We start from the raw sequence: 17365 nt of genomic DNA, 5'->3' as shown, positions 1-17365 counted from the left end.
ATATAGAGAAAAGTAAAGTTTAAACATCGGGAACTGGAAAGAGGGGTCCTAGGTTTGTTAGCCTACAGGATTACCCCACACAGTGCCCGGTAAACACTCCTCAATGAGGGGCCACACGTGACATTAACGCGTAGTCATCATATCCTTACTACCCAATTCCCTCCCCTTGGTCATAGCCTAAAGCGTTCTAGCAACCTTGAAAATGTCCTATGCATGCACTACCTGTCCCTTCCTCGTGGCCCTAGAGGTATTTTAGGACCTCTACTTTTGGGCAGTTCTAGACCATCCTAAGTTATTTAAAGGAGAAAAGTCTAGGCGCCAATCAAAATAATTAGGACTGCATAAAGAAGGAACAAATAATGGTTCACATTTTACCTCCACAAGCATAACAAATAAATGCATGTCTCAAAAAAATGTTTCAGGTATTTAATAAAACTTAGAACATGATATCTAGGTGAGCAGGAAGTATATAGCATGAATTAGGACCAAGTGTCAAAGACCTATTAGCTTGCCTACCGATTTTATACCTGAGAATGTGAGCAATTTGAAATAACAAAGCGCAGTTTTATGATTGCAGAATTTTACTCACCTACAGGCTTGCCTAAACGCATAATAGTGACGTCTTAAAAGCATGGTATCTATATTGATTAGGAATGCAGTAAAACAGTAAAAATATTTTTTAAATGACAGCTTGAAATCCTATAAGCATGCTTTCTAGCAGTATTAGTTTAAGGCAGTGTTTGAAAACTTATTAAAGAAACGGGTAGATTAATTAAACCAATTCAGAATGAACAAACATGAATTAAACTAATTTATTTAACTAAACTGGTTTCAAGTTTTATAAGCATGATTTTTACTAGAGCTGATTTTAATTCCTATAGGCATGGCATCTAATTATTAAAAGCTGGCTTTTGAACTTATAGGCATGATTTCTAAGGAGACGAATGTGAATACGTGCTGTAACGAAAACTGAACCTCAACTACTTTACACTCCATAGGCATGATATCTAATTATAAGGCCAATTTTAATCCTATAGACATGATCTCTATTGTTAAAGCCATTTAGATCCTATAGGCATGGTTCCTAATATTGTGGCAGTAAAGCAAACATGGCAAACACATTTGAATTAACACAACCCTATAGGCATGATATATACCCAATTTACCCGGCATATACATAACTACCCACCCCATTTAACTAATTACCCCTATGTTGTTTACAAAATTATTATAGACCAACGAATTAAATAAAAATACATAAATAAACATGAATTAATCTATAGGGAGCCTGTAGTAGGACCAAATGACTTAACAAGCCTCCAATAGTCTCAAATGCCCAATAATTCCATAGCCAATTTCATGTCTAGGTGTGTCAGAGTTCCCTAAGGACCTCAAGGATCCCAGGCAGTGCTCACAACTAGACCTTTTCTCAAATGATAACTGATTTAGGTGCAGTGTGGAAAGGCCAGCTCTGACATATGAGAGTTCAGAGAGATCTTAAGGACCTCAAGGCAGTACACATATCAGAGGGGTAAAACCTAGTATTCTAAGAGTAAAGTGAGAGTGCATAATGACTTTGGAAGAGTTTGGTAAATAGTAGAAAGTCTTAGTAGTGGAAAGAATTTTATGAAAACCCGAACATAGTTAGATTAGAAATAGTTTGAGAAAAACATAAAGAACATTTTTAAAAAAACAATAGAGAGCAAGTCATAGAACACACAGACTTCACCCAAGGGAAAGGGCAGGGGACACCTAGAATGCACCTTAGGGATGGAAAACAAATACACAGATTGTAGTTGCAAAGTTAAGTTGAGAGCACAGATATTTTAGACACAAATAGGACCTCATTAGTGAAATAGAACAAGATGGACTTAGATGAACAAACTAGACAAACACTTCATGAAACATTCAAGGTTTTAGAAATACTAGTCATATACAGAACATGCAGGATTTGGTCATGCTAGGTGAAATCATAAACACACAATGCAGCTTGGGACATGCTAGTGAACCAATTATTTAAAGTAGGATTGGCATGCCAAATAGTATAACAACTATAGCCTTTAACAGAATAAGCTTAAACATGCTTTGTGATACAGTAATCTAGGCATGCTTACTGCATACTAAGTAGAATAGCACATAGAACTGGAAATAAAAAATTGATGAACTACAACAACAAAGAAAGCACATAGTTTGGAATGTGAATTGAATTAGAACATACCAGTTAAGAGAGAATACAGACTACAGAGTAGAGATGATGCAAGTAGCCAGCCATGGCTTACAGCCGACTGGACTAATAAGAATTGCAAGGAACAGAAGAGATTAGAGAGCTTTTGAGAGTATGATAGTGTAGATGAACTAGTGTTCGTTGTCCAGAAATAAAAATAAGAGGGGGTTTATATAGTAATCAAAAGATTAACAAATAAGGTAAGAGATCGATTAAGTAGCAAATCAGGGAAGTCATATATAAATCAACAAGTCCTTTCCTTAATCAAGGGACAATCAAATCAACGGTAAAAGCACGCTAGGTATTTAAGGGAAAAATCAAGTAAGGTTTGGGTATAGATTAGGTAATTAGGGGTAAATGAACAGAAGTTTCAACTAAGGAAACAAATCAGTAAGAATCAGCAAAATACAAACAAGGCAAGGGAAAATTAATTAAGGCAGGCAATTCAATCAAATCGAGTAAAGAGGTATGAATCGAAAGTTTAACGGAAAGTGTTCAAATTAAACTAGGAAATAAGGAATTCAGAATAATCAAGGGTTCAGTCAAAGAGAAAGTCATGAAAGAGTCAGCAATTTTAGCATATAAAATAAGGCGAGACATGAATAGTCAGGAATCGACACATCACTTTAACCAAACAAAACGTTAGACGACACTGATTCAAGGAGAAAGATGCAGGTCTTAACATGAATGGCCAGGACGAACACAAGCATATAGAATCAATGAAAGAGTTGAACTAAGAAATTCAGTAGAAGCATATTAGGACAAGAAAAATCACGAGAAATCACAAAAACTCAAAGCAAGAACACAATCAGATGTACCAGTACTCAGAAACCAAACGAAGAACACCAGAAAATTAGGGCTTTTAGTACAAGCGAGCTAGGGTTGTGGCAAACTTACAAAATCAGTCAAAACATATGAGAAGCAGAAGATCCAACACTAAAAAAATCATTAAATATTTTGTAAGAAGAAATTTCGAAAACCCTAGTTTAGAAAAAGATGAAAATAACTTAAAATCATATGATTCTTGTAAAGAATCTCAAGTTTGTTGTAAAACTCACATGAAACAAGTCTAGATCCTCTCAAATCTATACATATCTAAGAGGTTCAGAAAAAGAAATTAGGGTTTCGAAGAGAATGGCACAGAGGTGAAGAAACATACTGAGAAACCCATAGATCGTAGGCAATATAGGATGATCTACTCAGAATCACAATGGAATGGACTGAAACAGGCGAGAGAGGAACCATAGATGCAAGTCAACTAGCCCTGGTCCCTTGAGGGCCCTAGAGATGGCTAGATTACCATGAGGGAGGCCATGGGAGGCCTGGGGTGGTGAGAGATCGTCGTAGACAACCATGGACGAGGGTCAGTGAGGTTTGATTAGAGTTAGGTTTGAGAGCATTTGAGAGAAAAGAGGGGTTTCAGGGCGGCGGGTAGTGTAGAATGGTAGGGTTTGGAGGGGTTCTTTTGGGTTTATTTTAGGAAGGGTCGTTTGTGGCCGTTGATCTTTATGATCAATGACCGCGATTAAAGTGTATTGGGGCCGGATCGGGTCCTCAGAGTTTGGGCTGGTAATTGGGTTAAATTGGGGCTGCAATTGAAAATAAAATAGGCTAGATTTTAAATAGCTACTTTTAATTGTTATATAATTTATAAAAATAATAAATAATTTCTAAAAAATTACTTTCATGTACTAAAATGATTTAAATAGTTTTTTAATATTTTAAAAATATAAAAGACCATTCTATGCATCAATAATGCAATTATGCATTAGTAGGGCTATTATTGCAAAGATGTGCAATTTAGCCTAAAAATGTAAATATAATTATAAAAATACACTAAAAATATTTAAACACTATTTTGGCATAAATAAAGAATTTAGATGACTAAATTATCACAAAAATAATTTGAAAGATAATTATTGGAAATTTTATAAATAAAAAAAGAAGAAATAAATCAATTTGGAGCTTTTAAAAATTATAGAAAAATTATGAAAACGCTTATGCATGCTTATAACTGCATATGTGCTATTTTGAAAGTATATATATGTATTAAAAATATATGAAAAAAAATGGGTATCAACACTGGTAAGGCGCAGATGTAATCCGTTTAATCTGCCAATTCTGAAAAAACTCTACGATTTTCGTGCCTATGAATTGTGGGCCATTGTCACACACGATTTTCTTTGGAACTCCAAAATGACAGATAATGTTTTGCCAAATAAAGTCACTGATTTCTTTTTCTCGCACCTGTTTGAAAGCTCCTGCTTCTACCCATTTTGAAAAATAATCAATTAAAACTAATAGAAATTGTACCTTTCCTTTAGCTTGAAGTATCAGACCTACAATATCCATGTCTCACTTCATGAAAGGCCATGGCGAGATAACTAAATGTAACAATTCTGCTGCGTGATGCATGTTATTGGCAAATCGTTGACATTTATCGCACTTGGCTACAAAGTTTTCTGCTTCCTCCCCCATTTTTGGCCAATAGTGTTCATCTCTTATTAAATTCTTCACCAATGATCTTCCCCCAGCATGATTATCGCAGTTCCTCTCATGTACTTCCCTAAAGGTCCACCAAACATCTTTCGGTATAAGTTTCCACGAATTAAACAATACCGGGTGGCTTTTTGGCGAAGTATTTGTGACTTCTTTTTGTCTTCGGGTAAGATTCCATACTAAAAAAAGTTGACAAACTCGTTCCTCCAATCCCAAGTTAAATTATTAAAATTCCCCTCGTGCTTGTCTTGGTCGAGTGTCGAATGAAACAAATGTATTACAATAGCATTTTCTGGATTTGTCATCTCCGTAACAGACGTGAGATTGGCCAATGCATCTGCCTCAGCATTCTCCTCCCTGGGTATTTGGACAACCTTCCATGATTGAAATTGTCTGACTAATTCCTGTACTTTTTCCAGGTATTGTTGTATTCATGCTTCTCTTGCTATGTAAGTCCCCTCCATTTGGTTAACTATTAGCCGTGAGTCACTTTTGATTACAAACTGTTCTATGCCAAGTTCTCGTTCTAATTCCAGGCCTGCAATCACAGGTTTGTACTCTGCTTCATTGTTAGTAATGGGATAACATTTTATTGCTTGTCTTATGACTTCCCCTGAAGGCATAATTAAAACAATACCTACGCCCGCTCCTTTAACATTCGAGGAACCATCAGTAAATAAAATCCAAGTCTCCGGATTAGATCTGGTAAATACTTGTAACTCTTTTTCTGCTTCAGGAATTAAATTCGTGCTGAAATCTGCAACGAAATATGCTAAAATCTGTGATTTTATTGCAGTTCTTGGCTAGTATATGATATCATACTCACTGAGTTCTATTGCCCACTTAGCTAACCTACCGAATAGTTCTTGCTTATGCAATATATTCCTCAGGCAGAAAGCAGTTATTACAGAGATAGGATGACATTGAAAATAAGGTCTCAATTTTCTAGATGCCATAATTAATGCTAAAGCAAGCATTTCTAGATGAGGGTATCGTGTCTCAGCATCTAACAAAGATTTACTAACATAATATATCAGAGATTGTTTACCTTTGTTCTCTCGTATGAGCACCGCACTTACCGCCACTTCTAACACAACAAGGTAGATAAGCAGCCTTTCTCCATTTTTTGGTTTGGTTAGCAAAGACGGATTTGACATATACGATTTTAGGTCCTTAAGGGCTTGTTGGTATTCATCAGTTCATTCAAAGTGATTTTACTTTTTCAATACTGAAAAGAATTTGAAATTCTTTTCCGATAATTTTGAAATAAATCTCCCCATGGCTACTATTCTTCCTGTTAATCTCTGCACTTCTTTTTTGCTTGTGAGTACATCCGGTATTTCTTTGATAGCTTTGATTTATAAAGGATTTACTTCAATTCCCCTATTAGAAATATGAAAAACTAAAAACTTACCTGAAGATAAGCCAAAAGCATATTTTTTTGGATTTACCTTCATATTGTATTTGCGGTAAATTTGGAAAGTATCTGACAGATGTTGGAAATGATCTCCCGCCTATGCTGATTTGACTAGCATATCGTCAATGTAGACTTCAATAATCTTTCGCAGATGTTCTTGAAATATTTTAGTTACCAATCTTTGGTACGTGGCTCCAATATTTTTTAGACCAAAGGGCATGACTTTGTAAAAATAAGTCCCCCTGTTCTTCATCTATAGGATCCATCTTTATCTAGTTATATCCTGATTATGCATATAAAAAATTTAACAGTTCATGTCTTGCGGTAGAATTAATTAGTTGATCTATGTACGGCAAAGAGAATGAATCTTTAGGACAAGATTTATTTAAGTCAGTATAATCCACACAAACTTGCCATTTTTCACTCTTTTTTGGAACTACCACAGTATTAGCTAGCTAGTTGGAATATTTTATCTCTCCTATTGATCTAAATTTTAAAAGATTTCGTATCTCATCTTAGATCACTTGATTTTAGAAGGATCCATGCTTCCTTTTCTTCTACTTGACAGGTGGATATAATGGGTCCTCATTCAGTTTGTGAGTCATCACCTCCGGTGGTATACCTGTCATATCTGAATGCGACCAAGCAAAACAATCTGCGTTAGCTTTTAAAAATTCAATTAACTTAACTTTCATTTCTGTGCTCAGGTTTGCTCCGAAGTAAACTTTTCTGTCTGGCTAGTGTTTAAATAGCACCACCACTTTGAGTTCTTCGGTAGTTGTCTTAATATTTTTTATTTCCTTCTGGCTCTTGAATATCAGCAGATCTCGAATCAACATCAGTTTGTCCTGGAATGCCTTCAGTTAAGGTTTGTACTATAACATCCTCAACTGAACTCTATAACTTTTACCTTTTGCTTGCAACCTCATTTACCGTGCTGGTAGCCACCACCGAATTGATATTTCTAGAAGCTTGTTGATCTCTACGGATTTGACGAATTCCCCACTATGAAGGAAATTTGATAACTTCATGCATTGTGGATGGTACATCATCCATTTTGTGAATCCATGGTCTTCCCAAGATTATATTATAAGTCATATCTGCATCTATCACCTGAAACTTTGTGTCCTTGGTAACCCCTTCTGCAAACATAGCAAGCACTACTTCCACTTTTTTGATAACGCTTGAATTATCAAATCCATACAAAGACTATGCCTTTGGTATCACCTTATCGTTAGCTTGTATTTCATTACCACTCTTAGTAAAATGATATTCACGGAACTGCCTGGGTCAATTAAAACTCGTTTTATGTTAGTATCATGTACAAGTAAAGATATTACAAGTGCGTCATTGTGAGGAATCATCAAGTCGTCCACATCCTCGTCATCAAATGTTATACTCTCTCCTTCCAAGGCTTGGCGTATTCGCTTCCCATGAGTGACTGTGACTTTTGACGTCTTTTTTGTAGCTGTATAAGTCACACCATTGACCTCATCTCCCCCGGTTATTACGTTAACAGTTGTTTCTGGAGATATGGGTTTTGGGGGTTCTTGTTTGTTCTTCATATATGATTGTCTACCTTTCTCGCTGAACAGGTCAGTTAGATAGCCTTGCTTCAATAAATTCTCGACCTCTCCTTGTAGTAACCAGTAATCTGCTATTCTATGGCCATGATCATTGTGAAATTCAAACCAATGATCTGGATTTCTTTTCCTTGGGTCTGATCTCATTTCTTTAGGCCACCGTACCTTATCTCCCATACCTTTTAAAACGGCTACCAACTCGGAGATACTGACATTAAAACTGTAATCTCCGACTCTAACATGTGTGCTGGAGTTGTCACCTCCTGCATCCCGAACCTTTCTGAATTTAGATGAAGAACCCGCATCTTTTTGTCTTGATCTCGATTCTGATTGTAAGTTTTCCTGTTTGGACCGAGAATCTCAACCTGCAGGACCCATATAATGCTCGTACTTGTTTTTTCCGGTCCTTTTTCCTGATTCTGAATGTCTTGGCCCTGCTCTTTCATCAAACATTGGTTGTGCAACCCTGTCTTCTTCTATCCGATGCTTTGTGTTGTATTTGTTGTACACGTCATTCCAAGTTGTTGCTGGAAATTCTCGCAAACTTTCCTTCATTCTCCTTGTGGCTTCTGAACTTTTCTAGTTTAGATTGCTTGCGAACACCAGGTTTGCCTAATTGTTAGGTACTTGTGGTAACATCATCCTCTCCCCGTTGGAATCTATTCACAAACTCTCTGAGTATCTGTGTTTCCTTATTTTACCTTAAAGATGTCTTCCATCATTTTTTAATTTTTTTAGCTCCCGAATATGCTTTTATAAATGAATCTACAAGCTCGGCAAACGAATCAATAATGTTTTTGAGTAAGAGAGAACACCATGTTAATGCTCCTTTCGTGAGTGTTTCACCAAATTTTTTAACCAAAACTGATTCGATTTCTTGCTTGGTTAAATCTTTGCCTTTCATGCCAGTTGTAAACGCTATTATGTAATCTCATGGGTCAGTTTTTCCATCATATTTTGGAATATTAGGCATTTTAAACTTTTTAGGAATCGGCAAAGGTGATGCACTTGGCTTCCAGGGCTGTTGTGAATATATATTATTATCTACTCCTTTAATCATGGGAGGTACGCCAGGTATTTGTTCTATGCAATCATTTTACTCTTTTGGGTGTTTCTGCAAAGTTAGTACCAAACTTTGTAAATCAGAATTATTTGGTGTATCTGACCTTCCATCACGAGATTCATTGGGAGTTCCTCTACTCCAGAATTGGCAAGCCCCGAGCATGGGTTTTCTATGGTTGCGGTATTGTTTGGAGTAGGAGTTAGCAGTGCAGTTGGCAATCCCCTAACACTATTCACGTGTTCTGCGATCAACTGTTTTAAAGCGTATTGTTCGACAGTCTGCTCCCATTGATGATTATTCGTGTGTGATGTTGATCTTTCAGGTGACCCCTCACGGGACTATTGAGGAGATCCTTGTGGAGAAGGGTTGGTGGAGTTCCTCCCTCCTGTGGGTTCAGCTAGTTATTTTCGTTGACAATTGACATGGTTGGTTGTCACAAAGAGAATTTGGAAAGTGAAAAGATTACCAAATTTTCGGTAATGGAACCAATTTGTTTAACCAAAAAATAGATTTCTCAATCAAAGTCTATATTTAGAAGAAAACGGGTTACCAATAACCAGGTTTTTACTTCACTTTCACAATGATATTTAAGGAAAATAATAAGAATGGCAGAGAAAACTTATTAAAAGAAATAAGGAATAAATTGATGGTCAAATTATAAAATCAAGGCTGAGAACTTCGAGAAAGCAAAGAAGTAAAGAATATACTATTTCAATAGCACTTGGGATCTGTCCTTACAAATAAAATTTTGTATCCTTATATAGGAGTGTACAATCATAACGGTTTTCTCACATAATTTGGTTTATTATGGGCGTTAATTGTGTTGATTTCTCATTACCACAGATAGTCGTAACTGGCGTATTTATTGCTATAAATACCCTATAATAACTATTCTGATTCCCCTTCCTTATTGACTTCCAGTTCATGCATCTTCCCTTATTTTTGATTCTTGTTCATTTCGTCCATGCCTTTTCTTTGGCAACTGTTAGGCCCGATTCTCTTCTTTGTACTGTCCCGTGGGTGTTTCTCCCGTGCCTTCCTCTCTCAGTTAATTCTATTAATTGAGAACACCACTTGCCGCTATATTACTGATCCACGCGTCATGCTTCGTCAGCATACTAACATTCCACGTGTAATGCCCTTTTTCCACCCATACATCCGTTAGTTTCATTGCTTATGGAGAGTTATATGGAGTAGATTAAACTCATTTTTCGTAAGGTGAAATTTAGATAGTATTAAATCTTTAAAAAGAAGCTACAGATAGTATTAAATCTAAAAAAAGCTACTCGAAATTCTTCTCGTGTATATCAAAATGACAATATATTAAAATAAAATTGACAAAGAATCACTTCAATATAATTAGGAAATGAGATTTAGTATTGTTTTTATCAGAGTAAAATATGCATTATTCGTGCTCAGCTTGCAAGTACCAATCCCAATTTGGCCATTTGAAATAGAATAGTAAGTAGCCTCTGTAACTTAGTAAGTATAGTTAATTATGCATTATCCTATATGTGACAATTAGTATTTAATGGATGATATGATTAATTATTAAGTCATTGAGTAGTCACTCTTGCTCACAGAAGAAGCCAATTAAGATGGCTATGCTGCGGCCAGTACTACTCGCGCAGAATGCTTCTGCAAAAGAATCGAAATGACAATTTGCGTTTTGCGTCCAAACAAATTTAAGTGTTCTTTTCCAGCAGCATATATTTGCATGTATTCATAGACGTGGCGAAGAGTTTCTTTGGTGCTGCATGCCCACGTCTTCCTCTCATGCAAATGTTTCCGTTTGCCTTTACCAGTCTCTGTTTTTGTCGATTTTGGAAGTAATGATAGTACTTTACAGAAATTACCTTCCAAATTATTAATTTTTCACCAAACGATTGATTAATATCCAATATATTTCTAGAATTTCGGTCAATTATTTTAATCGTTTGACACTTAGCCATAAGTGTTTTATCCCATATTACATTTTGCTTTCCTGGTAAATTTATCACCATTACTTTGCTTTGATATATTTGTGATGATAATATAGATATATTATATTATTTATATATAACGAGATTCGCCAAAAAATATTAAGCTAATTATAGATCTAGCTTTGCAGAGGTTTCAGTCAACCTAACTGCGGCACATTTTATTTATTGGGAAGTCGAGCTTGATAAAAAAAATTAGTTGTAATTGATTTATATAGGAGTAGCGAAAGATATGAAATTTTAAAACGGAGATATACAGTATCAGTGAAAGATTAAATGAAATCTTAAGTTAAGAATGGAAGAATTCCACCCTTAGTGATGACCTAGTACATTATTGCTGACCTAGAACATTATTGCTAAGAGTTCTTCGTGCATCGGACTGCTCTTACAAATTACACTTATTGTAGGGTGCTATCCTTCCCCAAACCTTGCATGAAATCAGAATGCTTCGTGCACCAGCTGCCCTTACTAATTCAAGCAAAGATGGAGAAGGGTACGATATGGAAATATATAGGTTCTTCAAAGATGAGAGTTAGCCTAAATTGCAATAAGATCACTTAAAGCTCCGAAGGGTTTCTGTCACGACTCGAAATTTTACATTCGGGACCGTAATGGTGCCTAACATTTCACTTACTAGGCAAGCCAATGTTAGAAAAATTTATCCTATTTTTCAACAATTTAGATTAAATAAAGAGAAAGAACTGAAATAACTGCAGAAATCAAAAGTAAAATGCAGAAGCTAAAAAAGCCAAATGTCTAATACAACCCTGGACCCGGCGTCACAAGTGCACGAGCTACTAGAATAGTACAAACAAGGGTCTGAAATAAATATAAAGTTGTCTGAAAAGAAAGTACACAACCAAATAAAAAGGAAAGGGGACTCCAAGGGTTGCGGGCGCTGAGCAGTTGTACTTCAAGTCCTCACAAGCTGTCCAATCTGAGCACGCTAATAATCGCCACTGGGACCGACTCCACAATCTGCATAAGAAGTGCAGAGTGTACTATGGGTAAAACCGACCCCATGTACTCCGTAAGTGCGGAGCCAAACCTCGACAAAGTAGTGGCGAAGCTAAGGCAGGTCAGTTACACTACAACCTGTATGCAGTGTATATAAAGGGCAGAAAAAGGAAAATACGGAACAAAATAAGATAGTCAACTGAAGATAATAGCTACAGCCTCAAGAAATAAGCCAGTGACGATCAGAATTATTAATCCTTAAAGTTTCAAGTGAAAATACCAAAAACCAGCACAACTCAAGGAAATAGAATCGCATAGATTGTTGCGGGGTGCAACCCGATCTCACCGTACAACATAATCTCCCTTATTCTACCGTAACAATATCGCAATCAAAATAAATATATATGTTGTGGGGAGCAACCCAATCCCACCATATAACAATATCAGTATCACATTTCACCCTTATTTCACCAAATCAACCCACTCTTATTTTATCTGTTGCAGCATGCAACCCGATCCCATCGTATCAGTACAAATTCACCCTCATTCCTCCGCATCAATTCACCTTTATTTTACCTGTTGCGGCGTGCAACCTGATCCCACCATATCAGTACAATTACTCACTGAGTACAATTAAATTCTCAAATCGCAAGAACTACCATAACTAATGAATATAAAGTTGAAACAGAAAGTAAACCTTGTACCAACTTGGAAATCCACGTATGAAATACTACATGGCGAGACATCCCATTAAATGACAACTAGAAGGTTCAAGTATGTCAATTAGGGCAAATAACACCAAGTCATGAAAACATGAAGAGGTTCAACATTATTAACAGAAGAAACAATGATTGACAAGTAGCAATTAAAGCATGAAAGGTAATTAGGGCACATAACAGTTAAAGAAGAGAAGGGGATATTCAAGGAAAAGTGAAAAATTAGGGAAAACAAGTAATTCGATGGCGTATAAGCACTCGTCACCTTGCATATACCCCGCAATACATGAATTTCACATAGCACATAGTTCGAGAGTTCCTAATTCCCTCAAATCAAGGTTAAACTCAACACTTACCTCACTCTACAGTTAATTCGGAGCTCTACCGGGCTTTTTTCCCTAAAATCTGCCTCCAAACTACTCGTATCTAACCACAATTGACTCAATAATATCAAATATTGCTAAAGGAATCAATTATAATGCATAAATTTAGAAGTTTCAAACTTCTTCCCAAAAAGTCAAAAATCGGCTCTGGGCTCGCTTGGTTAAAACCCGAAATTTGGACCAAAACCTGATTATCCATTCACCCCCGAGCCCAGTTATGCAATTTGTTTAGAAATCCAAGCTCAATTTGAGGTCTAAATTTTAATTGTACAAAAATTTCTAATTTTACCCAATCCCCCAATTTCTACCATGAAAATCCTAGATTTTAGGTTGAAATCTTATGAAATGTAATGAAAGATTGACAGAAAATATGTTATAATCACTTATCAATGAATTGGGGAAGTAGGGGTCTTGGAAAAATCGTCAGCTCTAGGATTTCTAGGTTTAAAAATTTTAAAAATGAGAGAAAATCCCGTCAAGTTCAGATTTTGATCATGTGGAGGTGTCGCAGTTGCAACAATTGTGAACCTCGCAAATGCGAGAAATTCTTCAGAATTGAGAAGTCTCAACATTGCTGCTGCCTTCGCAAATGCGAACAAAATGTTTGCAAATGCGAACCTGAGGGGATCACAATTGCGACCCCAGCTCTCGCAAACGCAAAAAGTCCACCCCAGTCCCTGCTCGCAAATGAGAAGTATTCTTCGCAAATGCGAGGCTCGCATTTGCAAGCCAAACCTTACAAATGTGAGATCTGCAGGCAACACCAGAAAACACTCATGCACCAGCTATAATCCTAAGTCCAAATTTACTCTGTAGCTTATCTGAAACTTATCCGAGCCATTGAGGCTCCAAACAAATATGCACACAAGTCCAACAATATCATACAAACTTGCTCACGCGATCAGATCGTCAAAATAACACCTAGAACTATGAATAGGACATCAAATCAAATGAAATTTTCAAGAAAACTTATGAAATTTTATTTTAACAATCGGACTTCCGAATCACGTCAAACCAACTCTATTTCTACCCAATTTGACAGACAAGTCATAAATATAGTAATGGACCTATACCGGGTTTCGGAACCAAATTACGGATCCAGTATCAACAAAGTCAAACATCGGTCAACCCGTTAATTCATTAAGTCTTTAAACTTTCAAAATTCGACAAAAAGCGTTAACTTGAGCTATGGACCTCTGAAATCGATTCCGAGCATACGCTCAGGTCCCAAATCACGATACGGACCCACGGGACCGTCAAAATATGAATTTGGGTTCGATTTCTTAAAACGTTGACCGAAGTCAACTCAAATAAATTTTTAAAGTAAAATTTCATACATTATCAGTTTTTAACATAAAAGCTTCTCGAAAAAAATACCCGGACTGCGCACGCACATCGAGAAAGGTTAAAAGGAGGTATATGAAGTTTCGAAATATAGAATTACGGTTTAAAACTCTAGATAACATATCGGGTCATCACAGTTTCTCTCAATTGGAAAAGTTCAATCATGGTGAGTACTGTAAGGAAATGAATTTAATTTTTTAAACAATCGTCTTCCATCTAATAAACATGAAAACGATAGGCATGTGCCACCTGATCTTAATTGTCGATATAATTAACTTCTACATATAATCCTTGAAAAAACAAATGAATACCTAGTTAACATCATTTCCGTTAAAGATAACCTTCACAAATCGAGCTACTTAGAAAGATCCGCGAAATTAATCCTTCAAAAGCGAGTCCGCCATAAAGGTTGTACTTCGTCTATTTTAATTTAGATGACACACTTTTCTTATTAGTTTGTTTAAAAAAGAATGACACATATCTATAATTAGAAATAATTTAACTTTAAATTTTTTATTTTACCCAATTTACCCTTAATGAGAAGCTTTTATAACCACAAATATCATGACCCTACAAATGTTTTACCCCTTAAACTTTTAAGACCACAATCTTCAAAAGTCTTCCTCTTTTTTCTTAAATCTCCTATCGAATCAAACTACCTCATCTAAATTGAAAGGAGTACTATTTACTACTCGCTCATGTACAAAATAATTTATGTGTTAGGCTTGATCACATGGATTCTGAAATTCACTTGCTCTTAAAAATTAAGAGAAACTTGAAAAAATTACCTTTAACTAAGGTTTTTCTTTTGTTAGGTTGACATAATTATGGGATATATCGTTAGTAATAGTAATAATAAATGGAGCAACATAAGCTATACCGAATGAAAATTTTGTTGGAGAAAATCTCAATATTCAAGGTGAATTACTCCCTTCGTTCATGTTAGTTTGAGAACCCGTATAGATAGCTAATGAACTTGATTCTTTATCGTGTTTCTTAAGCGTAAATTAAATAAGCAATAAAATGAACACATTGATTTTACGTGAAAAATTACCCTATTCAAAATGTGCAAAAATCACGACCTACCACGTAGGAATTTCAACTCCAACTCCACTAGAACAATGAGCCAAAATGTATCAATTACAAGACTGTAATTTAATACTCTCCAGTACTCCTACTACTCCTATTTGATTTACTAGTTACTCTAACTTGTAAAACAAATTGCTCACTCCAACTCACTAAATGTTGATGACATTTGATTACAACTCAATTTCCTAAAACATCTTCACTAGAATGACTCGGAAGAATACAAAAGGCAAGTACTCAACAATAGTAAAAACAGCTTATGTCACGTTTGTTGATGTGAGAAAGGATAGTTTGAAAATCCAAAGTCAATCATATTTTAACACAACTTGAGATCTTATAGGAGTCCTATTCAAGGTCAGCTTCCTCTTTGATAGGATTCCTACTGTTCCAAGGATTTCACATGCTCTGGGACTTTTGTCTTTGACTAAATTATCATATCTTCTTGAGCAACAACCCTTATCACTTATAGCAACCATCTTTTACCAAACTCGGACCTGGATAACTTTGAGATAAAGTTATTGTCTTATACATTCATATAAGTAACAATCATGAGGAGCTGATCCTTTAACCTGAGGAGCTAGTTCTTCACAACAGTTAAGCAGCTATATCAAGGAACTGGTTTTTTGAGCAGTTAGTTACATTTTGTTAATCACCAAAACTTCAATAATCAACAAATTCTCCCTTGTTGATGATGACAAACTCTATACACAGACAGACCTAAGCAATTACATTAAAGAACCAGATACAGGTCACAACCCACAACCTTCAAACCTTATCTTCTCCCTTTTAGAATCATCAAAAAAATACAAACACACGTTAGACATTAAGCAAAAATAATGTAAGATTCAAGGCCAAACATGCAACAACACAAGACTAGGCTGATGATCCAAAAGATTGCAAAGCAGTAAAGCAGAGTAATATGAGCCATTAAGTAGTGCCAAAAGAAGCTCAGGGCCTTGTCTTCATCATTAGATCAAAATACACTAAGCATATTGCAGACAAATCAGACTAAGAAAGAAAAAACAAAAGATAAGGCATCACTATAAAAGAAAAAGAACTAAGGACACTGGCAAGGAAGGTTCAAGGGTAAGATGCAGAAGGGGTCAAAGCTTTCACAAAGGTAGCAATCTGTTGAGCATGGGCCTCCCTATCTCTTTGGAGCTCTTCCATAAGTTGCTTAGTTTCTTGTATCAGTTCATTATTATCTTCACGAAGCTTGGCATTCTCTTCAACAACCAACTCCAACCTCTTACTGAGTTCTGCAACTCTACTGCTCCAAGGAAAAATATTAGATCATGTGGTCCTCTAGCCTTGATATCCTCACAGCCACACTGCTTGAGGGTAACAACATCTAAAACATCATTGTGATTTCCAAACTTAAGCTCAAGTAAGGCAATGTTGAGATTGTCAAATAACTCAGTCAACATGAAACCATATAGCATAGCATGCTTTGGTTTGGAGGTATCTGGAGCTCTTGCCATGTGCTGAATCATCAGGCTATGGAGATTGATAGGTCGACCAGTATCAAGTAGTTCCATCACAGCCTTGTCCAGCAGAGTATCTTCTTGCCTTCTCTCATACCTCTGAAGAATACAGGATTTGACAAACTAAAACAGTAGCTTGTGAAAGGGAGTCATATTAGTCTTGCACACTTTTTGGGGAGAATCTAGTTCAAACGTTTGGGAGAATTTTCTGGTGAACACAATTCCAGTGTCAACATCATTGTCTACGGATGGCCACTTCTTCTTCACATAATTGTCAAATCCCAACGAGGAGATATTTAGAGGCAACCCTAGTTCCTCAACATCAAACTCCATGTTAGTTTATATGAGTGCACCAAACTATAAAGTACCTGGTCCTAGATGAGATGATGCTGAGAATGCTATAAAAACTGAAAGTAAAGAAGACAAGGGAGTTTTTACGTGGAAAAATCCCACACAAGGGGATCAATAAAATCACGACCTACTCTTGTAGGCTTTTAACTTCACTAAATACCAATCACCCTATTACAAGCCACTTTGTAAAAACCTTATTGCAAAAATTTCAACTAACTTGTGATGCACCTACCACAAGCCACTCTATAACTATCCTAGTTACAAAGGCTTTAAACTTAT

General features: G+C 36.1%; 1 protein-coding gene across 1 annotated transcript; it reads right to left on the bottom strand.

Moving 5' to 3' along the window:
- Positions 1–7145: 7145 nt before the first annotated feature.
- Positions 7146–8278, bottom strand: LOC107761909 (uncharacterized). The gene is made up of 3 exons (XM_075223861.1): positions 8089–8278; positions 7426–7986; positions 7146–7282 (listed from the first exon to the last, which is right to left on the bottom strand). Exons 1-3 carry the CDS (start codon positions 8276–8278, stop codon positions 7146–7148), a joined length of 888 nt encoding a protein of 295 aa, XP_075079962.1.
- Positions 8279–17365: the final 9087 nt, after the last annotated feature.

The sequence above is a fragment of the Nicotiana tabacum genome, chromosome 10, assembly GCF_000715075.1.
Source record: "Nicotiana tabacum cultivar K326 chromosome 10, ASM71507v2, whole genome shotgun sequence".
In the NCBI taxonomy this organism is placed as follows: Eukaryota; Viridiplantae; Streptophyta; class Magnoliopsida; order Solanales; family Solanaceae; genus Nicotiana; species Nicotiana tabacum.
The sequence above is the reverse complement of the archived record's forward strand: the minus strand, read 5'-3'. Positions and strand labels throughout refer to the sequence as shown.

Excerpts from the sequence above, each read along its gene's own strand:
- LOC107761909 (XM_075223861.1), bottom strand. The coding sequence starts at position 8,278 with ATGAAGGAAAGTTTGCGAGAATTTCCAGCAACAACTTGGAATGACGTG. Across the intron at positions 7,987-8,088 it reads GCATTATATGGGTCCTGCAG|GAGGTGACAACTCCAGCACA; the intron begins GTTGAGATTCTC and ends TTCGGGATGCAG. Across the intron at positions 7,283-7,425 it reads ACGAGTTTTAATTGACCCAG|AAGGGGTTACCAAGGACACA; the intron begins GCAGTTCCGTGA and ends CTATGTTTGCAG.